Raw genomic sequence first — 22,374 nt, 5'->3', positions numbered from 1 at the left:
ACCTAACTCCAGTTATAATCTCACTATCGCCTTAACTCCTCAAACAACCATTCACCAACTCCTACGACAATCTTCTTCAACACCTTGCATATCCTCACTGTATTTTTTACTATGGATCTTATAGAAAGCAAGTAAAGTGCGGGTATACCGACAAAAACAAACAACAATAGATGAAATTATGGCTTGGGCCCTAAAAAAACAACATGAGTACTCTGAGCCTTTGAAATCATCACCTCCTGTGCTACCCGGTGACTCACCGGTACCTAATCATTAGGCCTGTCAATGGAAGAATATCCGTCGGATATTTAGAAATCCGATATCCGACATGTTAAGCACTATCGGATATTCGATATCCGATAATATCCTATAGGATATCAAAATCAGATATCGATTCCGATAGGCTAAGATATCGGATATCCGATAAATATCCGATAGTATATGGTTATAACAAAAAAGCTTAAAAACCCTTGTAAAACATTTTCATAATTGACACTTATCCGATAATATCTGATACTAGACTCGAAATTAGGATAAATTACAAATAAGTTCCTATACTATCGGATATTAACATTTCGGATGGGGTCTAATCCGTTTCTGATATGTTAAGGAAGAAATATCCGATAAAATATCTGATCCGATATTTGATATCCGATAAAACGGATAAAATCCTATAGGATCTCGAATACTCGGAAACGGATACCGGATATCGGTCAAATATTGACAGGCCTACTAATCATTCTGAAAACACCAGAATGATATCAACAATCTCCGTGGGATTGTCCTACCCGAACCTGAATTGGATAGATATCAACACTGATGGGGCCACCCATGTTTTGCAGTTGCAGGCTTCATGTGCAGAGACTCAGATGCACGAATTATGATGGCGTTAGATCAACCTCTGAGATTACAACTGTCTTAATAGCGGAAACCCGGGCTCTGCTCCTAGCAACTAAGTGGCAATAGAAAGAAAATGGCAAAAGGTGCTATTTGAGATAGATTCATAAAACCTTCTCAAATTCATCACATCCCCTTCTGCTCCACCGTGGTACAATGCTGGAATGGTTAATAAAATAAAAAATAGGACGCAACAAATTCGCCACTCAGATATTCAACACAACTAGCAACAAGGAAACCAAGCGGCGGATGAAAGTCAAATGTGAGATCTCTTAACCAAAATTTGGGACTAGACAATCCCTTATTTTATTAGTTAAATTATTTTCCATGACTCAGTGGGTACTAGATATCCACGCCAAACTATAACCTCGCTAGCCCTTCTTATATATAAATGCATGCTTCAAAAAAAAACAAAAAAAAGAAGAAGTTGCTATCCCCCGGAACTGCATATACAACATTTTAATAATTCATTTGCACACTACTATTCTTAACGTGCACAACACTGGTCATGACATGCATATAAGCCATCAGTATCTTTGAGCAAGTGTGGAATTAGGACTAAGAAAATTCATTTCTTTCACTACCTTGTTCAGTCAGTCCATAAAAACAGTGTGCATTTTAGGCTTAAACTCGGGGTAAGAACTAAGAAAATGCTCTAGCCAGCGTCATAGAGAAAGTCCGGTTTGACCCAGTCGTTTAGATAGGTCAGTAAAAAAATGAACATATAATGATCATGTGTAACTAATATTCTAAACACAAATTTTATGAAAAGTGTGTGTTCTGAATGGATTTTTGAGACACCATATACAATCCAAAATCCGTTCGATGCCACAAATTTCATCAGCATCCAGTCTACTAACGTACGGGTCGGATACCACCGGCAATAAGAAAAACGGAGCGGCCGGATCGAATTCGTGGACTCGGACTCAGATATTCACCTCTACCCAAAATAATCCCAAGCCCAGCTAATCGTTTAACCGAACTTCACTCTCCTCCAACTTGACCAATATATTTTGTCTCTAATCCTCCTGTTAATGGTTTAAGGAGTTTCACTTCAACATCAATGGAAGAATCATTTCTGGGCGTTTTAAAGACCCAACCTTGCTGATGAAGTTCAACTACACTTCTTCTGACATCTCTCTGTTTCCTTAAAACAGAGGAAATGGAACGCAAGGTAACATACATTGCCAATCTCTTGCAATCATGTATACACAAGAAAAGTCATATTACAAACAAGATACTACATTGTCAAATTTTAAGAAATGGGTTATTCGGAGATATCTTTTTATCAAACCGTCTAATCGAAACATATTCTGTGTGTAAGAATCTAGAGTCGGCACAGAAGGTGTTTGATAAAATGCCTAGTAGAAATGTGTATACCTGGAATGCTATGGTTGGTGGATTATCAAAAGCTGGTAAAGCAGAAGATGCATATGATGTTTTTGTGAAAATGCCCGAGAGAAATGATGTTTCGTATAATACGGTGATTGGTGCGCTAGTGAGGAATGGATATGGAGAAAAGGCGCTGGAGTTGTATGGTTTGATGAGAAGACAGGGTTTTGTTGCGTCGCATTTTACGCTTACTAGTGTTTTGAGTGCATGTGGGAGTTTGGTGGAGGGTGAAGAGGAGGGTAGGAAATGTCATGGTTATGTTATCAAAGTTGGTCTTAACTGTAATGTGTATGTTGAAAATGCTCTGGTGGGAATGTATGCAAAATGTGGGAGTATTGTGAATGCAATTCGTGCTTTTGATGATATGTCTTGTCCGAATGAAGTTTCGTTCACTGCTTTGATGGGTGGACTGGCACAGACAGATCGATTTGATGAGGCACTGGAAATGTTTGTGAAGATGCATAGAAAAGGTATTCTGATTGATCCCATCGCTTTTTCAAGTATTATTGGTATTTGTGCTAAAAGAGAATCGTGTTTTCCGAATGAGAATTCTGGGTTCTCATCTCGTAATTTTTATGGACAAGGTGTACATGGTCTTATAATGAAACTTGGGATTGAGACAAATCTTCATGTAGCCAATTCATTGATCGACATGTATGCAAAACATGGAGATATGGCAAATGCTGAGATGCTTTTTGCCAGTTTGGCAGTAACAAATGTTGTTTCTTGGAATGTTCTAATAGCTGGTTATGGGCTGCAAGGGAAAGTTGACAAAGCTCTGGAAATGGTATTATTGATGGGTTGCCATGGTCTTGAACCAGATGAGGTCACCTACGTAAATGCTCTTTCAGCCTGTGTCAAGTCTGGGGACCTTGAAACTGGTCGTCAAATGTTTGGTAAGTTATCAAATCCAAGTATAACATCATGGAATGCTATTGTTTCTGGATATTCCCAGCTTGGTAACTATGGGGAGGCTATCAACTTATTCAGAGAAATGCAATTCTTAAATACACCACCTGATCGAACCACCATAGCCAGTATTCTCAGTTCGTGCACTGGAATGGGGGTCCTTGAGTATGGCAAGCAGGTCCATGCTTTTTCAATCAAGGAGAATCTCCATGGTGACATTTTTGTTTCAAGTGGATTGATTGATATGTACTCAAAATGTGGTAATATTAAGACAGCGATTTATATTTTTGGTAAAATGCCGGAACGGGATATTGTCTGTTGGAACTCAATGATTACTGGCTTGTCTCTCAATTCTTCTAATGCAGAAGCTTTTACTATCTTTAAGCAGATGCGAAAAAGTGGCATGATCCCCACTGAATTCTCTTATGCTAGTGTGCTCAACTCCTGCTCTGGATTGGCTTCTTTATCTGAAGGGAAACAGGTACATGCTCAGATTACAAAAGATGGATATACAAATAATATTTTCGTAGGAAGTGCTCTTATTGATGTCTATTCAAAATGTGGTGACGTTGATGGGGCCCGTATATTTTTTGATAGCATGTTTTGTAGAACTATTGTTGCTTGGAATGAAATGATTCATGGGTATGCACAGAACGGATATGGAGATGAAGCTGTTGAACTCTTTGAAGATTTAATTCGATCCGGTGAGAAACCTGATTCCATAACATTCATTGCAGTTTTAACAGCATGTAGCCATTCAGGGTTAGCTGACACGGGAATGGAAATCTTGGATTCCATGAAACGAGAGCATTCCGTGGAGCCACTGGTGGATCATTACACTTGCGTTATTGACTGTTTAGGTCGAGCTGGGCGATTTGTTGAGGCAGAAGTTCTTATTGATAAGATGCCATTTAAAAATGATCCTATAATATGGGAGGTTTTACTTAGTTCTTGTAGAGTTCATGCTAATGTAAATTTAGCCAGAAGAGCGGCAGAACAACTTCTTAAGCTGGACCCACAAAATTCGGCCCCTTATGTGCTTTTATCCAACTTATATGCATCTTTAGGAAGATGGGATGATGCATTAGCTGTTAGGAAACTAATGTGTGAACGAGGGATTGAAAAGAGTCCGGGTTATAGTTGGATTGGTTCTCGGAACGGACAAAATTGTTTTATGGCTGAAGATGATCTTAATTTAGTTAGTGATATAGTTAGATGAGTAAATAACAGGACAGTACTATCCAGGGAAGTACAAGAATGTATCAACAGATGAAACTTGAACTGCCGGATGAAGATATATACCGTAAGCGGCAAAACATCAGCTCTTTTTTTGAAGTCTCCACGAATTACGCAATTTCATAGACTCCGGGCTGTCTTTTCTAAGAAGATTTAGAGTGTCGCTTACTTAGCACAAAATCACAAGATATATGTATCAACAGATGAAACTTGAACTGCCGGATGAAGATATATACCGTAAGCGGCAAAACATCAGCTCTTTTTTTCAAGTCTCCACGAATTACGCAATTTCATAGACTCCGGGCTGTCTTTTCTAAGAAGATTTAGAGTGTCGCTTACTTAGCACAAAATCACAAGATATATGTGCATTTGGGTTAAGAGCTTGTGAATAACTCAGGCATCTGCCAACTTTGTCTACGGTAAGTTAAGTTGGCTGTATCTGTTCATTTACTAATATCTTACATCTCTCTTTATGTCTGTTGCTTGTCATATACTTGTGCTTAAATTTTTTTGGTAAATTAAGAAGCAGGCTTACCTTGGACATGCTAACCTCTTTTGATGCTTTGTAGAGCTTAATGGTACCTATATTCTGATATCGTTAAAGTTGCCTAGTAATTTCTTATACAGTTAGATATTGTCTGTTCAGTAGTTTCACACTTCAAAATCTTCCAATTAGGTTGGTGACCCGTAGGGTTTACTCTGTAGTAGTTCTCTATTAGTTCGACCAAGAATCGAATAATGTGCTTGAGTTAGACTCATCACATTCTTATCAATTTTCAGTTGCTGGCTTGAGGCATGCTTCCAAAGTTTGCTTTTTTGATAGATTTGTCCGTGTGACACATCCTTTTACTTGTTATCGTGTGCTAATTTGCTGTGCTCCATCATTGTCTTCCAGAAGGATAGCCACATTCTCTCTTCCAGCTTCCGCATCAGATATATCTCCAAGAAACTCCTGGAAAAGCATATTGAACTATGGTTGGTCACAGAAGCTCAAGTATGATGACAGATCCTCATCTTGGAGTTGGTGCCCCATCTTTTAAGTCTTCCATGCTGGTACACATTCTATACCCTCCTCTCTCAGTTCCCTTGTAGAATTCAAGTACATTCTTAAGTTCTCTTTTGGGGAGACTTCCTCGTTAAAATGAATTGTGGTCTACCATGGCTATGGAATCTATGAAATAGATCGATAGTTGTGCATATATACGGATAAATTGTTAGTGATATGATACCCTAAGACACATTAGATTTTGTTATGAACCTCTAGATGAAATTCTTAAGCTAGTTATCTAGTTTTTCTACCTAATTTTAAATTTGGAGACCTAATTTGCTAATCATTTTGTCTTTTAAGGCCTGCTGGATGTCCATTTTTGCATAAAACATGACATGCTGACATAAATGAGTGGTGTTACTGTTGAATGTCAAATAGTAATGGATAATGGCTCTCTACTTCTGAATTTGGAAAATTAACACAGTGAAACCGTGTAAGCATACTGAGAGTTTTCCAAACAAGAAGTCTAACCTTCTAAGTAGTAGGACTTGAATAATTATGTACAAATAGTTCTATCCTTACTTCAGTCTGCCTCGTAAAACGGTCTGATATTGTTTGTTTAGGTGTATGGCCTGTGCGAACCCCTGTCTAACTATGTAAAATTTTAGAGTAAAGGAAACAAGGTTTTACGAAGTTTACAATTTTGGTTAAATTTTATTTAAGATGTATTACATTATAAAATACATCCATGTTCGAATCCTTCTTCCGGCTTAGTGGGTTGAAAGTGGGACTCACGCTTACAACCAGGAAAATAGCAAGGGGCCAAGGGCGAAGAACAAGTCAGCGCAACCATGTTGACATCTGGTACACGTTACACAGACCAGTTAGCCAGCCTTCTATTTTCTCTCAGTGTCAGGCTGATAGACATTTGATCCTCAAACAATATATCCTTTCAAGCTTCAAATATTTCTATAGAAAAACAAATTAGAAGTAAGAGTTTTGTTTTCCTTGTCATCTGGCTGTTGTTTCTTGTTCTTTGTTTCTTTGTTTTTGCCATTTATACCGCTGGGGACCAAAGAGAAGACCTAATGAATGGTCCTGAATATACTTCCATAACGTGTGAAGTACTAGATATCAATACTTAGTGATACACTGATACTTGATGCACATTCTTAGCAGTGTTCTGTATTTGAAGAACATTCAAAAGGCCGTAAAGAATAGAGGTTACCGGCGGAATTCCTCATCTGACAGTCTCTAAAATCTCTGTGTATGGTACATATGTAGTATAATCTACAATGATTAACTGTATGATAATGAGATACTACATATATGCATGTGAAGGGCTATTATGACTGTCATGTTGCACTGTAGAGTGCAGATAGTTATATAGAAACACCCAAGGGAATGTGTGATTGCTTTCCCTCTAGCTTATCAATTTATAGGGTTCCACTGGTTCAGTATCAGTCAATTAATATTGGTATGACATATTGTAAGTGCAGGAAATATGTTGATGGCACTCATTCAAGTCTGCACCAGCACCATAGTTGGTAAATACATTGAAAACCCAAGATTTCTGTACTCTTTATGTTCCATTTTGTTTTTGGTTTTTTTATCAAGGGAAATCCTGGTGAAATATCTCAGTCAGCATCTCACTAAGTTAGTTCAAAAGAAGCAGCTTTGAGGGAATAGTTTTGTTTAAAATAAATTAGAAAAACACTGGCATGGGGCATCATATAGTGAATGCATTGTGTGAATTGAATGTTAGCTAGTGAGTGATGAACAGTCTTATGAACACTGAAAAACTGATGGGGTTTTATGTTTTGGTTGGTGGATGTGTGGGTGGTGGTGGGTTTTTTGAGTTTTGTTATTTGAGAAGGAAAGATGATGGATAGACAAAAGGGATGTAAATTAAATGTCATTTGCTTATTCTTTCTCTTATGTATTTTCCTTGTCTGTTTCCTGTTCTTGTGTTTTTGGAAAGTGTGTTTTGTCAAATTTCAAGGAATGATGAAGAAAGAGGGGGTGGATGGATGGTATAGTCAAGGATAATGGGTCCTTGGTCTTATTCTCTCTGAGGTCTGGAGAGGACCATCAAAAACAACACACATTTTACAGAGAGAGGGAAGAGAAAGTTTGTTGCAGGAGACAGTAAGTAGCATGGCAGGGGGGGAGTGAGAGAGGAAGGAGGAGAAGAAGAAATGTCTGATAATATTCTGAATAGTCCTCAAATGTTCTCCTTGTGTTGGCATTGTCCAATAAATGCTGCAAAATGGCATTCAATTGAATGAAGATTAAAAAAAAAAAAAAAAAGAAATGAAATGAAATTTCTTGCAATTGTCATTGTGGGGTCAGTCAGAGGGAGAGACACTGTGAGATCAACCCTCAGCTGCTGCTGCTGTGGTATTCTGATGCTGCATAGACGAGAGTACTGATTACTGAGACTACAGAGACAACCCGAAATTAATGCTTACTTCTGAAATTTTTGCATAATCTTTTTTCTTTCTTTTTTTGAAATTTTGATTTGGTTTGTGATGAATATATTCCAACAACATTCAAAGAATCCCTTTCATTTTGACCCACCCTCTTTTGATCCCTTTACCATGTTTCGCTACTCTATAGCCTAATACAACAAAACCAAAAACATCAGGTCGACTGGTGGTCAATCCTCAAATGTAACCTTTGGATTTTTGTCTTTGTATGTAGTAAAAATCATTCTTAAGTGACCCAAAAAAAAAAACTAAAAAAACTTCAAAAAAAAATCGATCCAATAAACTATGACATTCACAGCCCAAATGAAGTAAGGTTCTCGGAGAAACTCCAAATTTTCTCTCCAGAGGTTAGGAGAAACCCATCTTGAAGTAAGGTTCTTTTGAAGAGGGTCATGCATCACACCTGATTTCCCAATTACTATAGGGAGCCTAGTTAGTAATTCGGGATTCGGTAAACGTACGGAACGGCAAACGTACGAGTATTATACGGTTTTGTAAAATTCAGATTCGGTCCAAAATTCGGTCAACGAGACGTGATTCGTCAGTAATTCGGAACGGCATACGTACGTGTATGATTCGATTTATAAATGTGAGTTCGGCTCTGAAAATTCGGTATCTATATATAACAAATAATTTGTATTTATAAGGTCATAGACCAATTTTTATGCATATGTGTGAGTTATTTAAAGAAAAAATAAACTTAATATGATGATATTAATAATATATACAACATTAGTTATCCAAGAGGACGTCATATGGTGGTTTAGATGCTTGGTTAGTGAGTTTGAGATCTCTCTCACCTTCACCTTCAAATCTCTTCAGTCGTTTTTGTTTCATAAAAATCACAACACGTCTACTATTCGGTCGTGTATGCTCGGGAGGCAGTAAATCCCAAAAAATGGAGTCTTTGAAAAGTAAAAGCTAAAGAATTTATGGCGAATTAAGCGGACGTATCATTCGGGATACGTAAAATTCGTGAACGGTTCGCGAATAATTCGGAAATGCCACATAATACGCGACTTGGGTTCGGAGTTGCAAACGTACGCGAATAAGACGGTAAAATTCGTGATACGGAAAAATTCGCGAATGATTCGCGAATCATTCGCGAACTTACTAACTAATTACATTCTTGACACATCATACATGGGTGAAAAAATGTAGTAGTACTAGTTAGTAAAAATGTAAAAAATAAATATGTATATACGATTCATTAAATGTGATGATATGACAAATGGGAAAGGAGTGCGAGGTGCATTTAAGGATAAAATCATCATTACAAAAGTACGTCATCATTTGTCTATGACATCTCCCATTCTTTTCTTTTTGACTCCACATATTTTTATCAAACAAGGCCTAGAGAATAAAAAGACATGTATATCCCATCAACAGCATCTAGCTATAATACAGTAGCTAGGTTTTTAATACTGTTTCTATGTGTTGTTGGGAGGATGATGCTTGATGCATGAGAGAATTTTATGCATGTTTAGCCTTATAGCTAGCTGCTACTAACCTTCCTAGCTACTGTATACATTATCTGATCATGCATCTTACTCAGTAAAGCTTTATTCAGTTTGTTTGTTCTAATTCATTATCTAGCTATCCCTTGATCGCGTCCAACTTTCACAAAAAAGAAAACCACGATTTCAAATTAAGATAGTCATTGAGTAATAAATTGCCCCACTGAATTGGTGTGAGTGTATTGTATTTGTCATTGTGACATTTAAGTTTATAGATATCTGGAAGATCACAACAATTAAGTAGAGAAATGAGGAGTAGAATACAGTATACAGTACCATCACCCGTGTTCCTAGTGAGTTTTATTGTGTCATGTCTCTCACAATTGGTTCTAGAGATAAGAAAAGGAGAGTACAATTCAGGTCAGAGGCTCAGGGTACATTACTTCTTCAACACCCAATCTTTGTAGACGTCATGATTAGTGATTTTAGCTATAGGGTTTAGGGTATTTGATCATGATCAAGTGTAAAGTCCAATAGTTATAAAAGAGTATGTATGCCTATTTATGTAACCTTACATATAATCAAAATTTTACTATGTAAAGTAGGGAAAAAAATCACTTTATTGGATTAGTCTTGTCAAAATCATCAACCAGTGTTTTGACTGAAAGTTAATAGTGGTCAAACAGATGCATAATCCTCTATCCATACTACAAACTTAAGTTTACCATATTTTGAAGATAAATTTATATCTTTAATTTGAGTGAGGGTTGTCCAAGACTACAAGTGTCCAGTAATGTAGTTCTCTAAAACAGATGCGTGTAATTTCATGATGTTAAGTAATTAGTCAAGAAATGTGATATTTTCATTAGTTATCTAGTTCAAGCATCAGTTATCTAGTTCTTTCTGTAAAAGTAGTCTCAAAAGGAATAAATCCCTTGTGAGTATAAATGAGAAATTTGATATGGAAAAGCCTTATAATCAATTGATATTGAATTGTGTGTATATATGGGTGTGAGGCAAACTTAGCAAGAAGAAATAAAATGGTGGAAAAGGAATTTCACCAAGAACTATAAAAAAGAAAACCCAAAAAAAAATGTATAAAGTCAAACATTGAATGATGAAAAAGATCTCTATTTGTAGTCCAATTTTATACAACTTTCGAGTATATTGACCATAAAATTTGTCTTTCATTATATTTTAGCTATAGATACCGAGTCTTTAAATACAAGATGTAAGACTATATTGAAACAATATCATTTGCTTAGGATTTGGCCTTTTCTATTAGATGAGTAATTTTTGTACTTATTTTCAAAGAGATGGATGTGGACATAAGTGATGCATGTCAAACAAGATCTCTCTCGAGCATGCATTGTATTTGGTAAATTACTCAGACTATCTTCCAATATGGCCCTACTCATTTGAATCTTCCAAATTTCCATCATGAATTTGGTTCAGTAAGTAGGTTAAATATTTCAGTGTGAATGAATGGATCAAAATTCAAAAAACAAAAAAAAAAACAAAAACCTAACATTCATGAAGATTTCTCAAGAAAAAAAAAAGCTTCATATATTTCTATAAATGATACTTAGAGTGGGTAGAAATAGAGAAAGGGCCATGATTGATGACAACAGTTTTCTTACTACAAATTTTGTGCATAAAAGAAGAAATAATAACTTGAAAAGGAGCCAAGTAACTGTGTAAATATATGATAATAAACCTATTTTTCCTTCAATGGGATTTCTGACATTAAGGAGAAGAAGAAAAAAGATAGAAAAATATTAAGCTCATCATCTTCATATCCGTCTTTCTCCCTGGAGACTTCATTCCTTTAGACCATCTGCAATAACTGAAATCCAAACTATTAATCCATTAGAAGACATGAATCAACAAAATTGTGCATGAGCAAATTACTTAGCAACCCACTTGAAATTGAAATGCAACATACAAAATAAAAATCAAAATCAAAAAGCAATAGCAAATTGTGGGTGCATGGTAGATACTACTAGTCTAGCTACAATATCTTAGGTTTCACATTCATGTTTAGTTTAGAGGATAAATAGAGTCCTAAAATTGGTCAAAATCATGGACATATCTTTTCGCTGTCTGTTGATTTTACAGTGCAAAAAACAAAATATATTATAGGTCAACTTTAATGGAGGAAGGAAGTTATAGTTAGTTGGTGAGTCATATCAAAACTCTAGCTATAGCACCCCTACATATCTGGTTTTCTGTTTAAATTACAAAACTGATAATGATGAGTTTTTTTTGTTTTGTTTTTGACTTTTCATTATCCCTCTTATCACACTCAACTCCTCTATCAAACATCACAATCTTGTTATAGCTAAGGGCTAGACAATGATCAAGTCCTAGTTCAATTCTTTGCTTTAGTATTAGTCCTTGATAATTACAAAGTCTTTGCCATATTTGGATTTGTTAATGATATGGAAAGGAAGCCTAATTTAACAACAGCAGGTCTAATAAAGAAACATAACAATCAATAGGTCTAAATGCAAAAAAAAAAATTAAAAAAAATAAAAAAAAATAAAAAAATAAGAAGAATGAGATTGAACTTACTTGTAAAAGATTTTGATTCATAAGAGCATTAAACCAGATAATAAGAAACTCTAAGAAGGTCCAATTCTATCATCTCCTCCAGCAGTTCTTGGTTGATGAAATTGACCTAATTGACCAATGGTTGACGAAACATTCATGGCAGCAACAAGACCACTAGCATCATAAACACCATTACCATCAAAACTCCTAAGAGATTGTTGATGAGGATCTCTAGAGAAAAATTGGTGGTGGTGGTGATGGTGAGTAGGATCCCTTCCTGTTAATAATCCAATACCCATTTGTGGATGAGCTGCAGCCGCTGCCGCTGCAAATAGTCCATGTGCAGCAGCACCAGTAATTCCCACATTTTGATACTTGGAGAGTTCAGATTTTGCACAACTAAGATCCATTTGTAATTGACGAAGTTGGTGCTGAAGGATTGAGATTACACCTACACAACCATAGACAGGATCACGCAGACGCATATCCGCTTCGTATGCAAGTGAATTAACAGCATCTTCACGTTGATTTGGATGCAACTCATTCAGTAGTTTAGTTAAATTGCTTGCACCAAAGACTTTATGGACATTGGCAAATTTCTGTGGCTGATCCGGTGGAAAATACGGTGCAAATACACATTCCGGTTGACACTTTCGACGGAGAAATTTGCAAGCAGCACATGGTGAGTTTGATGATGATGCCATATTTTGCAATACCACCACTGAGTTATCAAAATTGGTTCTTCAAACCTGATTCATGAAATGAAAAATAATCAAGAAACTAGGGTTTAGCAGGGAATTAAAGCAAAACTATACTACACCACTTATGATGAAACAAAAAAAAAAAAAAATCAGAATTTAATTTGCTACATCTGTAAATTTTATCAAGAACATGGTCATATTGGTAAACAAAAAGAATAATGAATTTTCTCTGATAGAGAAAAATCAGGGTACGAATTGAATTCTCAGAAGAATAAATCGTACCATGGAGTTGGTATCAAAACAAAGAAGAAAACAAAACCCTATTCTTTGAAAGAGTAGATGAAATTGACTCAATAATCTAGAAGTAGAAATACAACCCCCAATATCTTGTAAACAAAGAAAGAAATCAGAGAATGAAGATTTTCAAGTACCTTATATATTTTGTTTGATCTTCAAAGAGAAACAATCAATAATATATATTCTCTAAAATTTTAAAAATTTCAATTGAACTAAATGAGAAACACTGAGTATATTTATCATATACAGGTAATATCAACAAAATATATACTCTTAACCAAAAAATTATTTTTTCAAAAATTTCAGATCCTCTCAAGATTTTAGTTTGATAAAACTCTTCAAATATCAAAACTGAAATATTTACTAATAGAATTTAGAAAATTCAAAAGTGGACCTTGGGAGAAAATAGGGATTACTCACTCAAACTTGAGTGTATTTAGGGTTTCAAGAATTTGCCTGGCTGCCGACTTATCACAAATTGGATCGCGTGAAGTGATTATTAATTTTTGATAAATGGGGTTTTCCGTGAATAAATATAATTAATTTCATCGAGCAAAAACAAATAAAATTCATTTTCTTGAAAATATTGAAAAAATATAGAGAATTAAACCCTAGCTCTATAGGTAGAGGCGGTAGAGAGCTAGCGTATGGATCTTCCTTCCTTCCTCTCTAAACACACGTACATACTCGGAAATATGAAGAAAAAAGTCTTTCATTCTTCATTCATCATTTCTTGGTTTCATAAAAAGGAAAAAAAATTCTTCTTTTTCTTTGTTCTTAATTCATTCTCAACTCTAATCGAAGCAACCAAAAAGAAAAAAGTCTACAAGAAAATTACACACCTTTTATTTTCTTGACGCGTCTTTTTCTTGATTTCTTCTTCTTCCTCCTCCTCGCGATTGATGAATCAATAATTCAACTCTTGGGTTCAAGAAATAAAAAGAGAGGTGAAAGAGAAATAATGATTCAAATAGTACTGAATGATGATGATGATGACTGTAAAAATTTTGTGGAGGTAGTATCTGTCTTGAGCTTAACAACAGGCCGGGGAGTCAGATAGATAGATAGATAGATAAAATGTAATCTCTTCTCCTATTTTTAAGAGGGGATATTTCAGCAAGATAAAAGGGAAGCACACACACAAAGGGAGCAGAGTAGTAGCAGTAGCACCAGTATTAGTAGTAGTAGTATAGGACTCACTCAGAGAGGAGAGATTTCAGAAAGAGAGAGAGGGAGAGAGAGAATTCTAGAAAGTAGCAGAGGTGAAGCATATAAAGATGGCCTCCTTCTCTTTGAAAACCAAATCACGGCTAAAAAACAGAGAGGAAAACGATGATGATAGTGAGTGATATAGAATGAATTATGTGGTATAGAGATTGATTGAGAGAGAGCAATAAAAAAATTAAAATAATTCTGAAATACTATTAGTATCAAAGATATGGGACCCACATTGATAAAGAGGAGATGGAGAGTATTTAGTACTGCAACATCATCACTACTGATGAAAAATCTTAGGGAGAGAAGAAGGAATGCCAAGTGAAATGATGTATTATGTGTATTTAGTTCAGGCCCTCAGGGTATTGGGTTTGGGTTTGTTTCTAGCTAGCTAGAGTTTCGGTCAAAATTGTTGAGAATAAGGTCAATGTCTAGTTTACTTGGACACCTGATTCCGGTAGAATTTTTACTGAGTCAATGGTAACTGGTACGATAAGTGAGGAAATCCCGTATAGAATCTTGAAAGTTATCTCAATTGTTGATTTGAATATCTTGGATCAAGTGATTTCACACGCAAAATCTTGTTTCTTTTTTCCTGTTTGTTTAGAACTTGGCATAGGCCAGGTCCTGCCCCTGGCAGCGGAAGCCACTGTGCCTACTTCCCTAAGAAGACGCAGCTCATTCCCCACAATATGATTATTATTATTTGGATCTCCAACCTTTTGAACACGTATTCAATCCGCTGACTTCCTACTTGAGAATCAGACTCCTGACTAACTAGACTAACCTCCAATAATTCAGGCAACATCTTCTTTCCAAAACAATTTTACGGGGTAATTTTTTTAAGTCTAAAGCTATTTGATCTGTAAGCATTTTGATATTTCATTGTTGTGCCGGCTTCGTCATTCGTACTAGATAATCACGCCCAAGAACTTGTTTATTGACACTGTCTCAATATCACTTTTTGGCTGAAATATCAGTTTTAAAACTTAATTTCGTAAAAAGAAAAATGAATCTAAGGCCTAATTTGTTGTGGAATAATGTGTGAACGGACACTCTCCTTGCATCTACACACAGACTGTCCTCCGAATATTGGTTGTTAAAAGTTGGACTGCATCTTTCTTGACCTTTAGTCATACATTTTTGACATAGTTCCATTTCAATTGAAAAAATCCCTCCCCATTTCCTAGCCAACGCAGCCAACATCGCCAGAAAATTAACATACGCGGCCAAATAGTAGTAGGGTTGGGTGAACAAAAACATTACAGTCAAGACTCAAGAGCGTATTTTCCGGGATACGATACCGTGGGTGTAAATCACCCAAAGAAATAATGTGGGTGAAACATGCTCAACTAACTGAGACGCATCTTAAACTCCCGTCTGTTTACATGGCAGAGTATACAGACAAATATAGGTACAATCTCTGCAACATTTGATTGACACGTGTTTTGAAATTAACTATATACTTACCTAAAATAGTTAACCCCCTGAATGGTAAAAAATGGATACAGATTAGATGAGCTGAGAAAATGGGAGGCACGGGTTCAGCAGGTTCACAGGCATGAACCGTTGTTGGATATTTGCTTAAATATGTTTACCGCGATGACATGAAGGTCGGGAGGGTCTCCTCTTGTGATGAGTATAAATTATTCACAAATTGGTTAAAATGATCAAAATCAACAATTCCTGGATGAAAATGACACTTAAATTTTGATACTGTTTAAATGGATAAAAATGTAAAAATAGGCAGGATTAAAAAGTTTTATCCTACCCATTTTCAAATATTTTTTCTTATTTTTAATTTATATCAGGATGCATTCAGTTTCATCCTTACCATTTTTTTAGTTTAAGTCAGGATGAATCCAGTTTCATCCTAGTTAATTTTTTAGTGTTCATTTCACCCGTACTAATTTTTACTCGTCCATTTGAACCATGTTTTAAAAATATTTGGATAAATGACCCATTTTCCGTAAATTATTTCTGAACCCTAAAGTACAACATCTCTGATTGCGTTGCATCCTCTCTTTTAATGCGATTTCCAACAGCATTCGTATTAGGTACCGCTAGTGTATTTCTTGCCACTTATACGATGTGGCGGTTTCATTGATACGGACCGAAAGCAAAAATATAATTTTTTTTACCGCTTTTGATTAATTTTATTTGTTTGATCTGTTATAACATTCGATGAGTGCCCAGTTAAACTGTAAAGATAATCAAACGCTTATAAGTTTACTGTGCAGTGAAGTAATTAAACCAAGGTTCGAAAAACGGGTCACGGCCCAGGTCACAGGTACTAGGCGTGACCGTTATAACGTGTTTTGACGGGTGTGAGCACGTTTTGGGTCAAAAACGCGTTATATAGGAATAAAACGCGTTTTTTTGACGTTTTTTTTTTTAAAATAACGGGTGTGATAACGGTTAAATAAGAAAAATAAATAATTTGTGATCTGAATTTCCTATGTAACGGTAATTACAGCTGTGAAAACGGTTACAACGGGTCTAAATAACGTTGTTACTACGTTTTTTCATTTTTTTTGGTTTAATTTATTTATTTGATTTTTTATTTATTTGTTTATGGGTTTTTAACATACAAATTTAAGGATATCTAGTAAAATTCACAACCCTAAGTCTATGACTTATAACAATGCATTGTAGTTATCATCTACCGACAATATTTATACACGCATACTATCACTATCCACTTGATATGTTCAAGTTGTCACTCGAATAGTTCAATGCATTCCCCAATATTTCAATAATGCATATTCGGATTCAAAAGCAGTCAAAACTTTGTTGTCAAATAATACTCCTAGGCTCTTAGCTACTTGCTACAAGACTAACCAACAAGGAATGCAACAGGAAGAGAGTCAGAGACTAGCTAGAGAAAAAGAGAGTGAGAGAGGGAAGTCAAGGAGTCGATTTATCTTTTTCTTTTGCATTTGGAGGTGTGTACAGTATATGCTACATGTGTTCTGTACTTTAGAGTTCAGACTCAAAAGTTAAAGAAATAAAACAAAAAAAAAAGTAAAAAGAGTAGTTGGTTTCATGATCAAAGACATAGCTAGCCTGTGCTTATATACGCATGCAACGAGATTCCAAATGTTTCAAGAATATTTCGATTTTCTAGCTATTATGTCTTCTTGCCCAAAGGAATGCTTTAAAAGGACAAGAAGAGAATTGAAATGAAATCAATACCTCTGGTTCTCTGGTTCTCTGCTTCTTGCTCAAAGGAATGCTTTACATTTTGAATTTCTCAAATACAAGTTTAAGAGGTAATATTAATTATTTTTTGTAGATTTTTCATTCAATTAGAGATATAATTTATTAATACGTTATTAATTTATTTATTATCGTTTTTTTCTTTCATGATGTTAGAGTAGTGAATATAGATGTTTGAGAAATATCGATGTTTTTTTCTTTCATGATGTTTGAGAAATATTTAAGAAATGTTAAGTGAAGAAATGTTTCATTCTATTAACGTATATTTACTTAATAAATGTTTCATTTTTATCTAAGAAATGTTTTAAGAAATATAGATTTTTTGTTCATTTTATTATCATTTATTTAAGAAATGTTTTAATAAATGTTAATATTCATAATTAAATAGTCCATCAACTTGAATCAGTTGGCACGTAAAAAATCATTGTTTCTTTATAAAAAAAAATGGCATGATGAATTGATATATGTCACTTATTGCTATGTGAAAGTGATCCTTTATTGAAAATGATCCGTTTCTTGGATTCAGATAAACCTACCATGGGTTATTTGTTTCATGCACTTGCTACATGTGTGGAAACTATAGAAAGGGGTTTGGGTAAAACTCGAAATAATTCTATTGTAGGTGTGATTAACCGACGATGGAAAGATCAGTTGAGTTCTCCTCTTCATGCTGCAGCGCATTTTCTGAATCCATATTATATCTACAACCCAGCAGCCAATCTCATCAACAATGAAATTTCTCAGCCCCAAATTTGTCTCAGTAAAGTTATATCAAAAATGATTAGTATCCCTCAAGAACAAGCGACATGCATGCTAGAGGTGTGAATTTTTATTAACAATTAATTTCGTAATTATATGAATTTCTATTCACAGTTTTTGATATTTTTAGGCGGGAAGAATGCAAATGATGCAAGGCCAATTTGCATCACCATCAGCAAGATTGGCTGCTCTGCAAGGTGATCCTGAAGCTGGTGGTTGTCACACGGTGCTCAGTTTCCATCACTCCAGAGGATCGCGGTAAAGATACTAAGCCAGACAAACACATCGTCTGGATCCGAGAGGAATTGGAGTGTGTTTGAAAGAATTCACACCAAACTACGCAACCGCTTAGTTTCGTCAAGAATAAACGATTTAGTATATGTTCAGTACAATTTAAGATTGGAGCAGCAAAGAGTTCAAGGTAAAGCAAAGCGACATAACATCGATGTCCACGATGTTCATAGCCTGCTGACAGATGAAAATATGCTTGATTGGATAGCAGGGGATGATGAAACACCAGTTTTACCTCAGGAAGAACATTGGTTAAATGAATTGGAAGAGGAAGCAGCTAATAATCCAGAGCCTCTCCCTCCACCATACGAATGGCATGATCCAGAAGTTGAAATCTCATATCAAAGGTTGCCAGTGAGTAACTTTGTTTATGACTTTGGTAACCTAACATTTGGAGACAATACACAAGGTCATGAAAATGAAAATCCCATATACAATTATCATTACACTGAAGATCGTCCAGAAGAAGATACCCGAGGAATTAATGAAGAGTATAATTCCAATATTAATATCAATAATGAAGTAGATAATCGTAATGATAATGAGGAAGAAGACTATGGTTATGAAGATGACGATACTGTTAACTACGACAGCCAAATGCATTACGCGAACCAATATGAGGCGGAGGAAGAGGAGGAGGAATCAACTGAGAATCGTCGAGAAAACAGAAAATACTTGAATAAGTCGAAAAAAAATGCCGGTACAAGTTGGTTTGTCTAAGTTTAAAATTTCAAGCACTACTGTCACTAGGTTACTTATTGTAAGTTTATAACATTTGAAGTGTTTAATGATTATTTATGAAATTTTAGTTGTAAGTTTGAAATTAAAAATTGTATAAGAATTTCTCCAACTCAAATTTTTTTTCCTTAAAAACGGGTTTAACCGGTATGAAAACGGAAAATACGGTGTAAAAAACGTGTGTTAAAATGTTATTTAGAAGAAAAAAACTGAAATATTAATTTTAGAAAAACGGTAATCACAGGTGTGAAAACGGTTATAACGGGTCTAAATAACGCCATTTTTTCCTATTTATCGGTGTTATTTAGGTAAGCGTGTTGGTGAACCTCACGGACACGGTATATGGGCGTGAGCGTTATAACGGACGTTTTTTCGGAAAAAACGGCCGTTTTTCAAACCTTGAATTAAACTATCGAGCTATACTACACTGAATTCATCATATCATCCACAAAATTATTAGCAAGGGACGGCTGAAAATGACATACGTAGAACGACAAATGAACACACAAAATCTAATAAGAGATTTCATGTACTTGTATGTATGATTATTATTTTTTTTGAAAAAAAAAAACATCATACAAGAAAAGTCGATTCGTATGGCGACCGGAGAATTTGACTACTCTCGTATCAACTATCAATATTTGCAGAAAGACAAACTGAACTGCAGATTACCTTACCGACTTACCACAGCAAAAAGAAACAAAACAAATAAATAAAATTTGAAACCAAATCCGCAGAAAATTATCTTTAATGACCAATTATAAAAAGGTAAGTACACTTTGAAGTAAAAAATTCTAATTTTCTTGGAGTCATGGACTATTATTCATTATTAGACTCTTGATTAATGTTCACTACTCCTACATTCTTACACTACTTTATTTCTACTTTGCAACTTAAACGAAGGAAGAAGAATGTATGTTTAGTATTAAATCAAGTAACTTAAAGGAGAAATGAAAGGTCGGGGGAGTTGCAGGTGTCTCTAGCAATTAATGCATCAAAGTAAATAAGGAGACAGAAACATTCACTGAATGACTACCCATTTGTTCTGAGCTAAGCCCCTAAAGCGTGTAATAGGAATACCCTAACCACATGTCTACTAATTGAATAGCTACTCTAATCACATCCTCATCTGCCAAAGAAACCGGGCGCCTCTCTGCTATTAAGGAGGGTAGGCACGGAGCTAATCACTACTATGACTACTGTCTCACGCTTTCATATGTTCCCTTAATAAAATAATTAGGTATAAACTAAGAACCTGCTGATGACCATAAGTTACCACAATGATTAACATGAGGGACCTTCAAAAAAAAATTTAAAAGAAAAAACAAAGAGAAAAGTAGAAGAAGATGAAGAAAAAAATGCTGGATTCATGGCATGCCATTCAATTGTAACTGATAAATCTCTCGGTATCATGTACTCTCGTATAATTGCCCTCTAATTAATCTATAAATTTTATGCTACAAAAAAAAAATGCAAATGTTTTTAGCACAAACGGGACTAACTAAGGACAAGTCATAAGGTTTAGGTGAGCAAAAACAGTAGAGCATAGTATACTATTCCCAGGTGCTATAAAAAAAATCTAAAAAATGTCGTAGAAAAATAAGCTAATGCAAAGGTTGTTGAATTTTGGAGGTGATTCGAGCACCCAGTTCCGTCACCGGTGGAAAAAATATTATTGGCGTACATAATAGTTTACAAAATAGTAGTAAGAAATTTAATCCACCGTGAGAAATTGTTAGAAAACTCAATATTTAAAAATCAAAATCACAGCCTAAATCAAGCCGTGTCTCTACAGAAAGGGGATACAAGTTCGAAATTCGAAGCTTTGCTAAGGCTTACTTTTCAGCATCCTGGATTTTTTTTCCAGCCGAATGTTTCGACACAAAAAAAATGCCGTCTCTAAAACGATTATCCAGCTGAAACTTGGAGTTTTCTATGGATGGGTGTAAACTTGTTCGTACACAAAACTATAGGCAATTGACCATCAAATATTACTCTTGCAAAATCTCCAGATCCAAAAATGAATAACCGACCAATTTATTGATGTAGTGATATATAGCAATTTGAAAACTATTGGCAATTAATTATCCAGCACAACCATGGTTTTCAGAAGGGCTGCCGGCTGCATACATACATAATCAATGAATCACAAGGCTAACTGATGCATCAACAGAGAAAATACTGTTGTCGAACATAGCTTGGCCCTCTTATATAAACCCTAGATATAAGACATGTAACTTCTCTTTGGCTTTTGCTGTTCTGGTTTCAAATTTCAACAAGTGGCCCTGGAATGGCATGGCATGGCAAACTAGCAAGCTGCAAATAATAATATGTGATGAGTCCCCAAAAACCTATAAAGAGTAAATACATACATGACAAGAGATGAAGTGAGAAAGGGATTGAAGGTTGACTGATGGATCATGGATATCTGTGTAAAGAATAAGAGTGTGATGGTGGGGGTGAGGGAGAGAACAAACATGTCGTATTTGGTCATTGTAGTGAATGAATTGAATGAAATGGTATATTTAAGCAGAAGAGATAGGGAATGATAAGTGACATTTCATGTGGGGGGATTTACTTATGGATGGGATTGTATTCTCTGATTTGTCTATTGCATTCAAAGCTAGCGGTGTTGTGTGATGAGAGATGAGAGGAGACTGTTTTTGTATTGGGAAATGAATGTTTGTTCTTTTCCCCCCTCCCCTCATCTAATTAACCTGCTTTCAAGTCTTAAATGTAGCCGTGCATGGAACTGTGCACGACTTAGACCTACCATACTGTGTCACTATTGTGGCATGGCGGGACTCAACATACACGGCACCACCCCTTGAGACAAATTGGAATTTCGAGTGTGTGTGGGGGTGGGGTGGGGGGGATATTTGTACCGCTGGCTTAAATTTGTATAGAAGTATTTCATCTGTCTAAAATTTATTTTTACATAAGCCTTGAATATCTTTTTTTGCCCCCGTAGGAACAAATATTTTTGTCTTTCTTGGAACAACATCACATTTTTATGAGGTCCATTATTATCCACCTAGGCCATTCATTGTGATGAGCCAAGGGGCGCTGTAGTTATAGTAAAATGAGATAGTTGTCCCTTATGTAAATTAGCCTAATTCAAAAATTAATACCTAATTAAAACTCGTATTAACAAACGTAAAAGTACAATTTTTATTACTAGCTTATTTTCGTCTTAAAATCTTTTCTTCTCCTCATATTCCCTCTTCAACTTTCAT

At 35.4% G+C, this 22,374-nt stretch overlaps 2 protein-coding genes across 3 annotated transcripts; one reads left to right on the top strand and one right to left on the bottom strand.

Annotated features, from left to right (window-relative positions):
- Positions 1-1,941: 1,941 nt before the first annotated feature.
- LOC113329592 (pentatricopeptide repeat-containing protein At4g20770-like) lies at positions 1,942-7,242 on the top strand. Of its 2 annotated transcripts, XM_026576454.1 has the most exons (4): positions 1,942-2,756; positions 2,871-4,850; positions 5,327-5,484; positions 6,919-7,242. In XM_026576454.1, the coding sequence occupies exons 1-2, from the start codon at positions 2,057-2,059 to the stop codon at positions 4,412-4,414; spliced, it is 2,244 nt and encodes a 747-aa protein (XP_026432239.1). In that variant the 5' UTR covers positions 1,942-2,056; the 3' UTR covers positions 4,415-4,850; positions 5,327-5,484; positions 6,919-7,242. The 2 variants fall into 2 exon arrangements, with proteins under 2 accessions (XP_026432239.1, XP_026432238.1); XM_026576453.1 differs by having other exon boundaries at positions 1,942-4,850.
- A 3,740-nt stretch (positions 7,243-10,982) lies between these two features.
- On the bottom strand, positions 10,983-14,214 carry LOC113330203 (protein ASYMMETRIC LEAVES 2-like). Its single transcript, XM_026577058.1, has 3 exons — positions 13,759-14,214; positions 11,940-12,667; positions 10,983-11,211 (listed from the first exon to the last, which is right to left on the bottom strand). Exon 2 carries the CDS (start codon positions 12,620-12,622, stop codon positions 11,990-11,992), a length of 633 nt encoding a protein of 210 aa, XP_026432843.1. The 5' UTR covers positions 12,623-12,667; positions 13,759-14,214; the 3' UTR covers positions 10,983-11,211; positions 11,940-11,989.
- Between the last annotated feature and the right edge of the window lie 8,160 nt (positions 14,215-22,374).

The sequence above is a fragment of the Papaver somniferum genome, unplaced genomic scaffold, assembly GCF_003573695.1.
Source record: "Papaver somniferum cultivar HN1 unplaced genomic scaffold, ASM357369v1 unplaced-scaffold_117, whole genome shotgun sequence".
Lineage (NCBI taxonomy): Eukaryota > Viridiplantae > Streptophyta > Magnoliopsida > Ranunculales > Papaveraceae > Papaver > Papaver somniferum.
Note: the sequence above shows the minus strand (reverse complement) of the source record. Positions and strands in the feature narration are given on the sequence as shown.

Bases quoted from the DNA above. Each gene is read 5' to 3' on its own strand.
- LOC113330203 (XM_026577058.1), bottom strand. From the start codon at position 12,622: ATGGCATCATCATCAAACTCACCATGTGCTGCTTGCAAATTTCTCCGT.
- LOC113329592 (XM_026576453.1), top strand. From the start codon at position 2,057: ATGGAACGCAAGGTAACATACATTGCCAATCTCTTGCAATCATGTATA.